General features: G+C 42.0%; 1 protein-coding gene across 1 annotated transcript; it reads right to left on the bottom strand.

Moving 5' to 3' along the window:
• Positions 1–3129: 3129 nt before the first annotated feature.
• On the bottom strand, positions 3130–17400 carry LOC139656296 (allograft inflammatory factor 1-like). Its single transcript, XM_071533828.1, has 6 exons — positions 17318–17400; positions 17043–17104; positions 13425–13491; positions 8565–8606; positions 7855–8017; positions 3130–4780 (listed from the first exon to the last, which is right to left on the bottom strand). Exons 1-6 carry the CDS (start codon positions 17334–17336, stop codon positions 4693–4695), a joined length of 441 nt encoding a protein of 146 aa, XP_071389929.1. The 5' UTR covers positions 17337–17400; the 3' UTR covers positions 3130–4692.
• Positions 17401–17474: the final 74 nt, after the last annotated feature.

The following is a 17474-nucleotide window of genomic DNA, read 5'->3' on the forward strand; positions in this document are numbered from 1 at the left end:
TACAGCAAGGGTTCACAGTGTGTACAGTATCTCCACAAGTAGATCCATGAGAGCAAATGAATGGTTGTCAATTCCATGCTGTGTTTCCAGGAGGTGCTCTCCAAGGTTGAAGATGTCCTGGATGCACAGCTAGGAGAACCCTGGTTGGATGACACATCTTCCTCAGAGTGCATGCTCCTCATTCTCCGAATGGTCCTCGCTGTGGCCATGACCACAGCCACACATCCAGGAGATGGGACCACTAAGCCTCCTCTGTTCTTTTTCTTCATCATCCCACTTGTGTGAGTGGTTGTCAGAGGATAAATTGTCAAACTCATCTGCTTTTATATACTCAATGAACACACTAAAAAATGCTTGTTGTATGTTGAATTACATGTCATTTGCTGCTTTTACTTTTTTGTACCACTAGATGTCCTTGTATCTCAAAATGTATGATATTTCAAGGAAGATATTTTGTTTTCACCTGAGGTTTGGAAATGGGGCTTCACTATACTTGTGTGATATTTTCTGTAGTTTCTGTACTTGAAAAGTTCTTGACTTTTTGGCTGAAACTTGTTGATTTTTGGTAAGCCTATCTCGGTGTAGTATAGTGATCTGCTGCTGCTGATCTTAATGAGGAGATGAGTCTCAAGGTGGATCAGGACTTATGCCTTTCATATAACTAGTCAAATATTTAATGAGCAATGAGCTTTAGACAGCTCTGACACACTTCTGACCTCCTGACTTTGGGTGACCAGTAGATGGCGACGTCTCTACAAGAGGCAGCTTATGGAGAGGCTGATGCACGCACACAAAGGCCACTGCTAAACAGATAAGCCCTAGGATGCACTGCAGTGGCTCATTCATTATGTCTATCTCAGCCAGGGGCCATTATCCAATACAGAATGCTATAGCCATCTGGAGTACTAGTCTTGGATTAGCAAAAATTAGCGCCTGATAAAAGATAAAGAAACTGTGTATATCCTGAATCCACTGGGCACAACTGAACCCTAATTATCCCACACCACTGCGGTGCTGATGGTGACTGTTTTAAAAGGAAGTGATCAAGGATGAAAGATGCTGTGTAATTAAAAATGATGAGCAATTCAGTGTAAGAACTTCTAAGCTACTGCTTCCCTGCATATACACACGCCTCTTCAGTTGTTTTTCTAATTATGCTGAAGCTCATCAGCCTGTGTGAAGTTTGCATCACACAAACATACACAGAAGAAGAAAAGAGATAAAAATAGAGTGAGATGGGAATGTGAGGGGAATGTTGTGAGAAGCCTGAATGAGATGAGACCAGCTTTCAACTCACACAGCTGATATTTGAGATCTGAAATGTTCAGTCTGTTCCTCTAGGCTCCAGTCTGCTCACAAGTGATTGAACACAAGTGTTTAGCATCTTTGAAAAGTGTTAGACATTGTATCAGTACGGCTTGTGCTAATAAAGATTCATCTGTTGGAGAGAGATAGATATAATACAAAGGGCAGGCTATACAATTAATTTGATCTTGAGAAGTGTTTTGAAGGATGTCAGAGAGGTTGGATAAAAGGAAAACAGTGGGGAAAATAGACCTAAAAAGGGCCCCAGGGTCAGGGTCCTCATCATAAGCTGGATGGGTTTTACAGGATCCCAGCGCTGCCTCTGAGAAACTTCCACTGCATCTGCACAAGCCTCTGACAGTTTGTTGCATGGAAGAGTGATTATCATTTTAATTACAGAGGTGCTTATTATAATCCTGCTGGATCCGCTTGTTAGTGTGCTTATTAAAGTATTGCTTACTACACTATTCCATACCCAAGCAGAGTTTCTCTCCTCTTCCCCACTGCAATGTGATATGAAGGGCATATATAGGTAGAATAAAATAACAGTAAAGTAAAACATTCAAAACTGTATAAGGAATTTACTGTGTAAACAGCTATTTGTTCAATAGCATACCGCTGTTGTCCCGTGAAAACCATGTAACTTTTTTAAAGTTTTGGTGATTTTAATGTTTTCACTTCAGTTGAAGAATTACATGCTCTTCAGAGGGTTGAGAACATTCTCTGACCTCTTGGGCTTATGAAACCAAAAGAAAATCCACAGGATAAAGTCAAATATGCACTGTGATCAAGCTAAAACAAGGCTTTTTTTTTTAGTTCCTGAAAAGTTAACATTTTGGAGATACAAGGTTTTTCACCTGACGATGACATGCAGATGGCTGCATGTACACTAAGCAGTTTACATTCTCCAGTATGAAGTTAAGGAGAAAGCGCTAACAGGGAATGCAGACACTAATACACTGAAACCAAACAACTCAACTACTTCACACAAAATCCACACATCTTTTATCTCTGTGCATGTGAAGGAACGGCCAAGTGAGATGAGTATGCAGAGGTAAGACTAAGGTTTGTTTGATTGCTAAATTGACCATGCATAGGTTTACATTTGCCATGATTTACCTGAATCTGTTTATGTGTAGCAGCTGTGTGCCATTCCATTGATCAGTACTGATGGCAGGCTGTGGTCCAGTGTGAGTCTTTCACATGTGCTCTCTTCAATGAAAATCTCCCTACTGTACTGGCCAAGACTGTGGAACTCTCTTCGAGCCGAGGCCATTCACACTTCAATGCACAAGACAGGGTGCCTGTGTTAAATGGCATTGCAGCATCTATGACTAAATTTCACTCAAGAAATTATTTAATCTCCTGTTACATCAAAAACTATGGGTGGAGTTAGAGTTTACTAGAGGACATTACCACAATAAACCATTCAAAATAAAGAGGCCCGGTGTAAGAAGAACTTTATTTCCTTTGGTGTTTGCAAAACAGTGTGCATCGTAATGATGGCTAAATAACACTAAAAGACCTCAAATCTTTATCAAACTAGCAACAAAATAACAAAATGGTTTAAAACATGTTAAGTGAATTAAAATACCATTTCATACTCCATATAGTGTGTGAGTTACAGGAAAAAATTAATTAAAGACAAACTCTGAGGCACAAATCACAGAATTCACAGGAAAATGAACCCAGTTTGATAGAGGTGGATGGATGGAAAAACAAATTACGGGGGAGAGAAGATGCAACCAAGACAGAGAAATTAAAGACAGACAATAAGAATAACAAGAACTTAACAGTCAAATCAACAGTTAAGAGTTTGTGACATAAACAAGATGGTAAGACAAGGGAAAAAAATATCAACTACGTTTTTTAAAAAAACAACTCACCATTTGTCAACTCCACTTATTCAGAATATTGGGGACGAAACACCATATCAACATGATTCAACAAACACCATTAAAACTATCTTACCAAATACCAAAGAATATTATTTCATGTTAACTTGGAAATAGTAAAATAAAAGGATTGCTTAAACTGAACACTTGTGTGCACTCCCTCCTTTCCCAATCAGTGAGTGTTTTTAGTTCTACAGTATCTGCATGTTTAGGCACTTGGAAAGAATATGATTGTATGTAGTATTATGTGAGTTTGAAATGCTCTTAAGAGTTTTTACATTTATCTGTGCACCTTAAAATCACACTCCTTCCAAAATTATGTGCTGAACCCTACAGATTTAAAACTGCTGATCTAAAACTTACTGTTGATCGACAAGCCACATACTGATACTGAGAGTCCCACCAACATGATCTCTCATTCTAATTAAATATTTCCACTCCAGGGTGGGTATATAATACGCATTACAGTGTCCTCATCTACAAAAAATGCCTTTCAGATCATGACTAATGAGGTGGTCACGATGACCTGCTTACTGATCCGAGATCAGTACTACTGCGCAGAGGGCTGATGACTATGGACCCAGAGGAATTGGGGCAGGCCTTAAATCTCTGGCACCTGATCTAAAGTGAGACATCGACCAAGCTTAGCCTGGCAGGAGTCCTTGTGAGACAACTGAGGACAGTGTAAAAAATATATTGAAAAAACTGTGCTTTCTTTTTCTTGTGCTTCTCCAAAAGCGTGCCACTCTCACACCATTAAAATGAAAGTGTCCCAAAAGCAAAATAAGGGCCACAGCGAGCGACAGTGTGAAAAATAAGCTGTGAAGGTTTTGAGTTTCTCTCTAGCAGGTCAAAGCAGATAACAGTTTTCCCTTAAAACATAACCATGAAACCCTCACTACAAAATTCAATTCATCAAGCCGGTTACACGTACAACTATCAATGCTACATTTCAATTATGGAAAAAAACAAGATGAACAACATCATTCACAGTCAAACATCACTTAGTGTGTTGTGGGCACAGTCTTCCAGACAACAGACTACACCTTGCACACACAGTCAGTAAATCACAAAATCACATCCTCGATCACTGGTCCCACGCTAATACAACACTGCACATTTTAAGAGAACGGCTCAATTCCACAGTTATCGCAAAGGTTACGAGTGTGAAGACTAAGTAAAAATATGCAGCTTCTCATTGTAGTCATCATCAATATAAATATATACATGTACTTGTCATAAAAAAAGCTAATCTGCCTCAACATTTGTCTTTTCACAGCAAATATATATAGTTAAACGAGTCTTCCTCCTCTTCCACACACCACAGAGGAGGCTGTATTTCTCAGACACCTATGGTTCTCTTGGTGTCCTGACATTAGACACTTGGTAAGGCTATGTACACACGTCCCCCTGATGAGGGCTACGGCCCGGAAGCGAGGGCCCACCGATGGTCCCTATGCCCCAACAGTAGTCTGGAGGCTGACACCTGGGCTTATGGCAGGCTAGCAATGTCCCGCTTTGGAGGGGGCCCGTCCGGCTTACAGCTGGACCCATTGGCCTTGTCCTCAAACATCAGCACGCTGGGGAGAGAGAGAAATAATGCAATATTACAAAAAGTTTCACACATTGGCAATTCTCTTAAAATAAAGGGCACCAATGAATAATACACAAAAGATGATCATGTAACTAAGAAAATCTGTTACAAGGAGAGTAAGAACCTAAATGATGGCACTGCAACGTTAGAAAATGTCTTCAGAATTAGCCTCTATCAGGGCAGCAGCGAATCTAAGTTTGTTGTCATCTCCATTCAATGTCCAACAACAACAGGCATCCATAGAGGCTAAGCGTTAACAAGGGGCTTATGGGTCCTGACTGGATACTACTGCAGAGTGACAGAGAGAGGGATAAGGGATTTGGGCAGATGAAAGGGGGAGGGGCATGAAATAGATAGGAAAAAAGTAGATTAGGAAAACTGAACATTGGGATAGTGTAAAAGAGCAGGGAATAAAAGACGGAGGAAAGTGTAAAACCGTGAAAGGATGTGTGAGTGAGGAAGGATAAGCGGCTAGTGAGAGATGCAGAGTGCCGGAGCTGCAGTCGGGGTATGAACTGGCCGCGCAGCGAGTGAAAGAGCCAAGGAACAACACAAAGGGACGGAGGGAGAATAGTGGTGTAGGTTGCACACAGTAGAGTAAGGGATCGGACAAGAGCTATTCAGAGCGAATGCCCGTCTTTAATTTCCTTTTTTGGAAAACCTCTGCAAAGCTCCCCTAAGCCCATAAGGAGCACTGATCCCATGGATGAAACCGGCGCTCGGCAACTCAAACTCTGGCACATGTCTCCCTGGCAACCACTCCCATTCCCTGTCTACTCACACTACTGCTCCTCCCTCTACTCCCCAACGCTGGAGCTCGTCAGTCGGTTCACCTCTGACAGCAATCAGCCATACCATAGCTGACTCAGTTCAGTCAATTCAACAGAAAAAGCTGAATAGATCTGGTTGTTAATTGACTTAATCTTGTTGCTCTGTGCATATTGAAATGCCTCTTCCTATATCTGCACAAAGGTGAGCACTGACTGATTAAAAATGCACACACACGCATGCACATTATTTTGGACTACAAAAAACATACATTTGTGATTTTATCTATCATTCCTCAATTCTGATCAAATAATTTAATTAGATGGTTGAGGAAAAACTAAAACAGAATGTTGACAAGTGGAAGACAATCATCAGCTAAGGTAGCCATCAGTACAAATGACTTGCCCTACATCTAACTTGTATCCTTAATCCATCTATGCTGAATGTAAACAATTCTGTAGGATGAAGTTTATTAAGCTCTGCGAGACCTAACTGTCAGATTAAAAGCACGGTCAAACTGCTGTGACTGTGTATGTGTGTTCATGTGACTGTGTATTGGCCTAATAAGTGTGTTTAGTCAGTACAGGCGCTAAAATGGCAAACTAAAAAGGCCAGAGCTTGGCTTTTCACGGACCAAGCCCAGTTGTGGGACTGACCCAAATTATTTTCCTCTAATTGCTACTAAATCAATTGTTCCTCTGCCAAACAATCCGAATAACCCCGCTCCAGAGCTGGTCTGCACCCCCACCCTCTCTCTCCCATCTCTTCTCTCTCCCCAGAGCAAACCGACAGAACACAAGAGATGCGTTGTAGACCTTTGCAGCCTTGTTATAAGGCGATGCATACATTAAAAGCTGCAGTGAGAATAGGCTAGGGAAAAAAAACGGTATCAAGCCTATATAAGTTACTCTAAAAAAGGTATTTTTTTTCTGTTTTGAAACCTGTTTTTTTCTTTTGCTTCTGTGGGAGATTCTTTTGTCACTGAAGCAAAAGAAAAGTGTGGTTATATCAGTTTGTGTCAACAGTCAAGGCAAAGGCATCGACATAATATTTCAATGAAAGAAACATTCCTTATTTGAAAAGTGACTAATTCTATAACCATCTGTAGAGTGGGATTTTTTTTTTTTTTTTAAAAGGGAACAAGCTCTTCCAACAAGCTACTAATGAAAAATCAATCTCAGTCACCATTCCTTAGCTACAACAAGGCACATAATTCACACAGTTTAGATTTTCAGTTTCAGTTTCTGTTTAGATTAGAGAATCTTTACAGGGATACTGAAACACAAACAAAATATGAACACTGATGAACCCCTCCCCTCAGGCAGCATAGGCTAATGAGAATTACACACATCAAGTTCTTCAGGAATATGGTGACTCTTACCAGAATGCAAGCTATCAAGAAAAAAGGGGACGAGCGAGTCAGAGGGGAAGAGACGGATTAGGGACTACGAGAGATGGAATAATGGTTGAGGGGCAAAGGAGAAAAAGTTGGCATTTTCTCCGCTGATTAGTGTATTTGGGATTATGAGGAGATTTGTCTAGAAAAGGGTCCAGTCAGCATAGTCCAGCAGAGTTGACATGCTACAACCAAAACACTGAGCACTAGCCAGCCCTATGGCTTCTACAGCCCGGCCCGGCCCTGGCTGCTTTAAAGGGCTTACACAGCTAACACACTTGCCCATTTCAAACCAGCAGACAGCAAAAATGTGTGCCTCTTTCCTCCAAGGACATTTGAATAAAGGTCACAATATATATGTATATATATATTTATTTTTATTTTTTTTTCATGTGAAAGTGGAATTCCTTTAAAAGAATCTGATAAGTTTTGGTCTTTTCACCATTCCCAAGTGATCGTCTGTGGTTAAATAATCAGCCTATTATCTTAATTAAGCACATGATCCCAACTAAGGATAAGGATGGGTCTGACTAAGGATAGGCTATATAAATGGATTTTGTTGCCATGGTGACTAAAGGCTAATGCTACATCTGGGTAGCGGTGACATCAGCGCTGGTCATCCCAGAACCCCTGCTGATGGATAACACAACTGGCTGACGCAGCACAACATGGATTTATATTCTCAAACATGTGAACACACACACACACACACACACACACACACACACACTGCTGAATACAAGGATAATGATGGAGTTCACTCTTACATGCACACGTACAAACAAAAGATGTCACACAAGCAATGACGCAGCAGATGTGTGACAGGTACAAAGTCAGCAATAAATAAAAATAAACCCCCCCACACACACCACACACACACACGGAGGTTCACTTACAGTTTGAACACCGCTGAGCGCTTGCCCAGCATCATCTTGACAAAGTTCCGATAGTTGATGGTGCCGCTGTTGTCGCTGTCCACCTCCGCGATCATCTTCTTCAGCTCCAAGTGAGTTTTGGGAACCCCCAGCTTCTCCATCATCCGCTTCAGGCCCATGATATCTGACACAACGTATGGCAATTAGATCCATGCTCAGACCCGGGAATATGAACCATCCAAATAACCATTTCTTCTTCAGTGGAAAAACACACAACGCAGACTGTTTTAATGTCAGAAGAAAATATAAGACCAATTTTGCAGCTGAAATGTGAAATGAAAACAAGTGTAGATTTCTCAGAATGTAAGTCTGCATAACTGGGCTGATTTCTTACCAGGCACTGCAACTTTATTAAGACTTTAAGTTAAGTTTAAGACACACTGTATCTGTTGTCTGATTTCCTCACTACTGTTCGCCTCACATCTGCTTAAGGACCATAGGGCATTCACACTGCTGTAGAACATGGTCTCACCTTACATATGGGACACAACAGTGACACTCGAGCCTGTTCAGACCCTCTGCTCACACTAATCTGACAACACGCACAGTTTTAATTACCGTTCTCTCATATCGGTACTACACACACACACACACACACACAGGTCAAGTGACAGTTGTTTTGGCTGGGGTGCTGTTGTGCAGCTGGTGTTTCGGTGCTGGCTATTACTCACCAATCTCTCCTTGGTCATTCAGGTCAAACTCAGCATATTTATCTGCAAAACAAACACACACGAGACGTTGTCAGCATACTAAACAGTAGCAATTTATTATGAACTCACCCTCCACATCCCTTCATACAATTTTTTCCATCAACACCAAACCCCAGAGCTTGTATCTCACGTGTCAGCAAACTGTTAACACATACTGTATGGTGATCTCACCCTCACACACACACACACACACACACAGACAGACAAGACACAGACAAGAGGAAACACACAAACAGCTGATAATGACAGGTGTGTGTGTGTGTGTGTGTTGTGTGTGCGTGTCTGTCAGAGGAAAGCAGGCGATGAGCAGCTGAGTGGCGTTGACAAGAGAGAGCGAATGGAGGGTAGGAGCCAAGGGGGGGGGGAGGAGGAGTGTGAAAGATCAAACAGCAATCAAGAAGAGGGGCAACAAAGACACTTGAGTTGGCGATTGTGATGATCTCACTTCTTTTTTCCATCGGCACCGGGTCCGTTTCATAATCAAATCTGAACCCACTAAGCCTGGTGTCATGCAGACAATACAATAATACTTGCCAAACCAAATCTGCCATTATTAAAAAACAGTCAAATGGATATAAGCAATATTGCAAAGTTTCTTCTTGTCATATTCATTGGAATTTACAAAAAACTATACTTTGACAGTGTGTGTACCCTTGACCTATACTGTACAGTATAGCTTGATAAATAATTTCAAGCTTATTTTTGATTCTTGGGTTTTAAATATTCAGCTGATTGTGGAGGAAATTGGTATGACTTTTCTATGCAATCTGTTGTATAGTTTTTGAGTTTTTTCATTTTTATTCACTTGTATGGAGGAGCATAGTGTAGCAGACCAGCAGGTGTTGGCATTACCTCACAAATGTCTGCCGTAAACACTGATACTCACAGCTCTCTCCACCTCTCTGTCCGTCTACATCCCTCACCCACATGCCAGACTGTCGCTTCTTGTCTGGACTGATGGATGCGTGTCAATGTGTCCAAGTCGCAAAGACAAAGACAACTGTCGTCTCTACCGGTGATTTGCATTTTGTGTTTTACCCTCTCCTGCTCATTCCTTTTGTTTTAAACTGTTCATCCATTGAACCAAAGTTATCCATGGAATGATTTTGCAGTGACCTCAACTTGACATAGACAGGTGGGCTTTTAAACACTAATTTTCAAAATGCTCACTCTTTGAGGAAGCACGCCCCCTAGCTATAATAGGTCTTTGGGTTTTTGTCACCTCTTTGAACCCTGAAATACAACACAATACATACAGTACACACACACACACACACAGTTGCTTTGTCAGCAAGCACATTCAGATTTTCTTCAGAAATTTTTTTTTCTGATTAGGTACATTTTCGCCAAACTTCTAGTTTTTGTTATGATGTTTCTGCTTTTTCTGCCTTAAAACAACCACACTTCACAAACACATTTGGAACCTGATATGTGTCAGGTCACATTTGGTCGTGCTACATTGTGCCAACAATGTAGCAATGTAGCAGTAACACTGAGGAAAGCCTAGGGCTGAAACACGTTTTTTTTGCTGCTGTGCATCATTAAAGAAGTGATATACACTTATCTTATTATTTAATAAGATAAATGTTTAATTAATTTATTATTTATTACTTAACTTATTATTTGCTTTTCTATTCTTTCTGATGAAGCGGCTTTATCGGAACATACGACTCCAAAAGTGTCAGAAAAAGATGTTTTGTTTTGCACCGCAATGATTGGGTGCACTTGTAATTGTCACTGGCGTATGCCGAAACTGGCCCAGTTAGGCGGAGTCAGCACTTGATATTGTGACGACCCCACCCACTCTGTCTACTGGCTTTGCCTTCCTTGTATTTTTCCATGTTCAGGAGGGGAGCTGGTGGACAGATCTGGATGGATTGTTAGCCAGATTTGCTGCACAGGACTTGAAAGGGCTGCTTCTCCTGGCAGTTGCTCTCTGCCTCTCCCCCCATGAAGATGCCCTGGTTTTTGCTTGGTTCTGTCTTTTGATTTCCACACCACCAGCATACTTTCCACTCATCCACGCACCCCACTTCACCACTGATGCTGCTGAACTACACATCCCACTCTTTAGATGGTTGTGTTTAGTTATATTCTTTATAATAAATTGATTTGGGCATTCTGAAGCTGTGCTTTGTCTCCCTCGTTGTTACCTCCTTGAGCCAGGATGTAACAATATAAAACGGGCTTCGCCACCTACGGCAACCCTGAGCACCCTAGGGTTAATATCAAGAAATACATTGCTAAAAAGATTTACAGTTTTATCAAATAAATAATGGCAATGTTGTACAATTATACTTGTATTCATCTAACTTATCACATCGAATCGTGGCTGAATCGTGAATCCCACATCGTGAATCGAATCGTGAGATTGCCACATTGTCCCATCCCTACAATACTGCAGATAGTAATATCCCAGGCATCTGTGTGTGTTTGGCCCATGGGCTTGGATTCACAAATGGCCGCTTGCAGCTCTATTTTATTTGTCATCTTGAACTATCCAAAGTGTGTAAAGCCGTGGGTTGCAGGCTAATTATCATTCTGTCACCAGAGCAATCCAAACACTTAAAAATGACAAAGTAATTTAAGGCAGTGATATCGTATGTAATATATCAGCCTGATGGATTATCTTGAAGAGATGAGGCTATAATTTATAAGCTGCAAACAGGCTTTGAACAGTCATTCATAATTGTTTCTAGTAACAACAGACAATGAAGCAGATTGTCCAGCAGATTAGATGTATCTTGTCTTGTCAAGCTAACCTTACAAGCGGCAGAGAGCTTTGCATTTGAACAGTAACTGATTTTGGCAGAATTCATTTTCAGCAGTTGTATGCCATTCTGTTTCAGTGAAAAAAGGCACATTCTCAACATGGTACTTGAGTGGCTTCTGAAGTGGCTGCTGAAGTGAAGAACCTGTGGCCGACATTTTCCCCTTTTCCCCAAATTTTACCACTCTCCTCTCTCTAGAAGATCACTTCAGTTAGTCACATTACGCTCACTCTTCCTCTCTCACAATGGAGCCTCTGTGTGTGTATTGGGAGGGAGAAAGAGAGGGGCTTTAGCTATGGAACTGTGTAACTGTGTGAACCCATGGGGGGTGGGAGGGGACAATGCTAACCCTGTTCATAAACTCTGAGGAGTGGGCCTCCACACACACACACACACACACACACGCACGCACACACACACACACACACACGCATGTTAACATCTAAAGTCACTGAAAATCAGTCAGCAACACTGATGTCTTCAACCCTTCTCTCTGACCTACATTCCTTTATTAACTGATGCCCCAAAATGACAGAGTGCCATCGACTTAACAGCCCCCAGGCCAATTTTTTGTTTGGCTCTCTCACTTTCACAAGGAGCTTGGGGACAGAGATTCACAAAAGCACATAATCTGTGTTGGTTCTCAGTCTTTGCAGTCCATGGTCAGGAGTTAACTCTGACACATATCTGCAAGAAGGAAAATGAACACCACCCATTAGCCTTTTGATGGTAAGTTTATCTACTCCACTATCCACTACTTCAGCTATCATTTGGAGGAGCTTTTCTGTAAAACACAATCTGACTGATAACATAGTTTAATTTCATGACGCATTCCATGACTTCCCCTGCCACTATGGCCAGTGGACAAAAAAAGTTAATTTTCTATCCTATTTGCAAGACACTGACCCTAAGGGTAGATGAGAGCTTTAGTTCAGGTTTCTGTCATTCATTTTTAAAACAACTTGACTTCTGTTCTCAATCCTATGTGTCTTGACAACTAAAACAGGCACTGCTTGGCCTGTGTAACTTCTTATCCGCTCCATCTTACTTTTTTAAGATATGAGAACTCAATAAAGCTTTGAATTTTGAGCCGCTTGATTCATTTTTCTTTTTGCAACGATTAAATAATCGTCAGATTGGTTATTTGAAAAAATAGATGCCAGATTAATCGTTTACCAAAATATCTGTTGCAGCCCTAATTTAAAAATTGAAGTATGGCTCGTCATTTTTTGGTCCTCAGTAGTATTGATATGATTTGTTTGGGAGAGTTTCGATACTGACCTCTAGGTCACTGGGACAACATGGAGCCTAGGGAAAGAAGAAAGCAGCTATCCTCTCAGGACCTGACTATTGGGCCCCCTTTCTGTTTATATACCGCTGCTCCATTTCCTCCAGCAAGCAAGGACTGTAAGTAGGACACGGGAACTATGTTCCTCATTTCAAGACTTATGCCTCCTATTAAAATAAACATAGAGTTACTTTACTCTGCCTGGCAAATCACAAACTCAAACATCCACAGAAACGACAAAGAAAAGAAATACTTCACACCCTGTACACACATGGTATGCAATAATATCAGAGGAATGGGGGAGAGTTCTTTGCTAAGTCATGCCATTATATTCCCTCAATCAGCTCCTGGTAGCTGTGTTTTTCTATTCCCTGAAACCACAAGTTCTCCCAAAGTTCTGCATTGTAACAACAAGCAGAGGAACGCCCCAGCACATTCCTCCAAGGCCACGGAGGACTTGGCCTTGCAAACCACTTAGAAATCAGAGCAGTCTGTCTTTCTCTCCCACACACAAAAGGAGAAAAACAAACTGCTGTAAACTTTTGTGTGTGTGCAGATTGCCAACTCACAAACAAATATTCAGTGTTGAAAGTAAAAAAAAAAAAGCAACACTCCCACAAATAGAAATAACCACACTGGTGGACATATGGTTGAGTTCTGACTGTAGCTAGTTCAGAGCTTCACTACCAACACACAACACCTGTGGATTTCCCTGATATGAGGGAGGATACTGATACATCTGAGAGGAGGATACTTCCTTACTTTTGAAAGCTTCCAGTTTTTCAGGCAGGTCGTCTTCATCCCTGTATTTCTGGTCTTCCATGTACTCCTGGGAAGGAGGGAGAAGGGGAGAGAGTGAACAAACCTGAGGGCCTGAAACCCCTTTAACTAACAGATTACTCAGGGGTCAAAGTGTTTGACCCCTGTGTTTGACCCCTGTGTTTGTTTCCTCGTTCTTGATGATGAAAGAATTTGCTGAGATTCCAGTATTGTTGTGTGCCTAAGCCTCAAATACAGCTGCTAGCAGCAATGAACAGGCTACGGCAGCATGGCAAAGAATGCACCGAGTTCCCTGATTGCCCCGCACAGCATTGTGGATATTAATGCGTTTGTTAACACAGCAGAAGTTCAAACAGCTGTATTTTCTTCAAATCTCATGTCATTCTAACCTGCAGTTCATGAGCCAAAAGTTTTTTCAAAAAATCCAAAATGGAGGACAAAATGTATGGCAGACATTAAGGGTCCTACAGGCAAAAATGTTCAGCATGTCCAGATAAATACCTGTACCATGTTTCACATCTCTATGACTAACTCTGCTTGTTCAGACCAAAAGCATAACTGATGAATTGGGGGATTTAAGCGCACATGTTGCAGCTTGGCTGTTCAGGCCAGAAGCTACGCACCGTCCAGAAGCATCGGGAGACCCCATGAAAATAGGCTGTACTTATCTGTTTTAATGTTGTCTTTGTGGAGACAACGCTGATGGCTCACTCTACTTTTCCACTTCAGGGATTCACTTTATATTGTCCATTCTTCTTCAATTTCTCCAGAGACTCTCGCATCAAAGTTTATTTGTTTAGGATCTTTCTCAGCCAATGTCATGACTTGTGACTGGGCAATCTTTGGGCAAGCCTACACATCTCTCTGCCTCTCTCTATTTAAATAGCAACATAAATAAACTATAAATTTATGGGACTGGGAGTAAACTGGGTGCTGTGGTTTACTGCCACAATTCCCCAAGACATACAAGTCAGGTGAATTGTTGACTCTAACATTGCCTATAGGTGTGAATGTGAGTGTGTTTGTCTGTCTGTGTGTGTGTGTGTGTTAGCCCTGTGATGGACTGGTGACCCTTCCAGAGTGTTTCCCTGCTTTCCGCCTGATAGCCTACATGCTGGGAGCGGCTCCAGCCCCCCTCCTGTGACCCTCAATAGAAATAAGCGGGTATGGAAAATGAAAGAATGAATAAATAAATAAACCCAAACATCTGTTCTTATTTATTATTGTGACAATTCAATAAAAGACCCAATTCTCAAACGGCAAGTGGCAAATCAAAAGCAGATAATCCTACAATGGCTGTTGCATTTCAAATTTACATCAGTGCACATGGATTAATCAATAATAACAATAGTAAAGACATAGGTAGGTTGATCAATTATGTATGTGCTTCTGTGGTGATACGACACAAATATGACCATCTACAGTGTATTTTCATTGTGTATTTCTGTGAAATCCGCATGCTGTAGGCAGATAAAACAGATTAGATGTCATAACTGTCGCTGCAGGTCAGTGTGGCTCTGCTCTGAGGCCGGTGTGTTCACTCCCGTGAATAAAGATGGGTGCCGAAAGGAAGCGGGCTACGCTATACGCAGTCAATACTGTTGCGCATCTGGTCTGAACAGGGCCTTACTACAGCTCCCCCTATGGGCCAATCAGTACAATTCTTTGTGTCCAGGATATGAGTCACCAGGACAGTGTGGCAGAAAAAAAGAAAACAATCTATGCCTGAGTTATTGGACTGAATACATAACAATAATAAGAATAATAATAACAATAGCAATCCCTAGAAATGTAATAGGTCACCAGCGCTGACACTGTGGTAACCTAAAAAGGATATTAATCTCATACTATCCTGACAGAGGATTGAAAAACTTCAACTTCAGGATGATGAATCACAATCTTGAAATGTCCCTTGACTGTCAGTTCTTATGGCTCTGTTCATAAAGTGGAACACCTCACCAGGGTGGAGGGAAGACAGTGGAAAAACGCCTGAAGAGATGTAGGCTACTCTAATGAAATTATAATGGAGCAATCTGCCATGTGGGAGTCATAACTTCAATCTCAGAGGAAAGGAGTGAGAGAATAATGTATGTTGAGATGAGAGTGCATATGAGTTAAATGAGGCTGTTTTCAGAATTGGCCTGTATGTGTCTGTGAAGCTTGTAATTAAGGATGAACATGATAAACGCCACTACTGGATGTTTGTCAAGGACGCCTGACTCAGCTCAGCTGAGTCACTACCGCAACCTCCACACAAAGGAATGTCCTTTATCAAACACACTGTATCTTACAGTCTCTCTCAACACTCAAGTATGTTTGAACAAATGCAGCTCTATTATTACTACGCAGGAAATCTGTCTGTCAGCATCTACAAACAAGGTCTCATCATACAGAGGTCAAACACAGTGTATACTTCATCTAATTGGAGATTCAAATTACTTTACTGTTTATCAGCTAAAGAAAGTAATTTTCACTGATTAAAAAACAACCCAATCCTGTCAAGTTCAATGGGTAAAACATGGCGTAAACACTGCCAGGATTAGGGGTTAGGCTCCCACAGGACCCACCCATGAAAAATGTATGCACTCATGTTAATGTAAGGCTTTTTGCATAAAAGCATCTTCCATATGCCATGTGGTTGTGTTGGTTATGTCACTGAATAGAAACTCTGCGTCTAGTGACATTGCACCTGTCATCACACCTATCTGCTTGAGAAGCCTTTTCTCTTTTCATTTCTCTAATGCCAAGTAAAGGATGTCAAAAAAAATAACTGCATAGCTGCATAAATGTAATCTCCATTAGGGAACAGTGAGTACTTGCAACTGTGCACAAAAATGTCACTGGTGCTCCCGGCCGCCCTCTTGCCGCGACCTGATTATCTCCCCGCGGTATTCATGTGGCCGGAGCAGAGAGCTGATGACAGGCAAGGCAGGCAGCCACCAGGACAGAGAGGATACAGGAATCTAGTTCATCTGTGGGAGCTACTACAGAGGTAGCTAACGGTATGAGGCGCGCTACCCCAGCCCAGAAAGACAAAGAGCTCATTCAGACGTACCGCCTCCCAGTCCCAGACACCTGTTTCCCGTCGAGACACAAGGGGATAACGGGACTAGCAGAGGTACGTGGCCCCATCGCTACCGCCGAGCGGCTGCAGTCTGGGGAATACGTGCACAGAAAATACAGGCGGTTCAAAATACAGGCGGTCCACAGAAACAGCGTGGTTGCACATGCATTTAAGGCATGAGCAACAACCGATCGATGCGGTCGGGTCAGCCGGGAATAGTCCCCCGAGCCACAGATGTGACAGCATGCAGCCACTCAACAAGTGCCACACAATTGCAGGTGGAAAGCCATAAAATGTGGGTCTATCGGGTGCATCACACGAAAATGCGATCCGTTGTATTACACTAGGGGAATTAATTATTCACGGCACAAGCAAGACACGTTCATTTTCCCATATAGTTAACCTAAATCCCATTGCCTTGTATCATCAATGTCACCACACTCTCAAAGACAGGGCCAATGCCAAGCCAAGTGCATGTGTGCTCATTAAATTCAAATGCCCGTGAGATACTATATCAAATGACAAAACAGGCGTACCTTGTTAATTTCTTCCAATCTTTCCCTTTGCTGGGCCTTTAATAGTCCAAAGGCTTTCCCTCCTGCAGAAAGAAAATCAGGTTATTCCAATAATATTATCATCAGTGTGGCCGGGCTTAGCTTGTGCGCTAGCCGGCCTACTGATGCTCCATTGTAAAGACTCTAAGCTTTGGCTAGCGACCGTTTACCGGGAGGTTGGCGTTACGCCGTTAGCATGCCACAGAGAAAGCAAATGCCCAGAAAAGACTCAGACCCGCCCGGCATTTTATACATACCTTGAGTAACGTTAGTCATCGCGAATTCTGCCTGTGATCTAGAGATCCACAAAGTGAGAAATCTCCGGGGCGACTGGCGTCCGTGGCTGCCGGTCAAGGCGGTTGGTCCTCTTCTCTGAAGGGGGCTGGGCTCGGGGCTGAGCGGGCTGAGCGCAGC

The sequence above is a fragment of the Centroberyx affinis genome, unplaced genomic scaffold (genome assembly GCF_046629955.1).
Source record: "Centroberyx affinis isolate AG114_WGS23_722 - 3 ecotype Tasmania unplaced genomic scaffold, CSIRO-AGI_Caff_v1 ptg002437l_1, whole genome shotgun sequence".
Classification (NCBI taxonomy): domain Eukaryota; kingdom Metazoa; phylum Chordata; class Actinopteri; order Beryciformes; family Berycidae; genus Centroberyx; species Centroberyx affinis.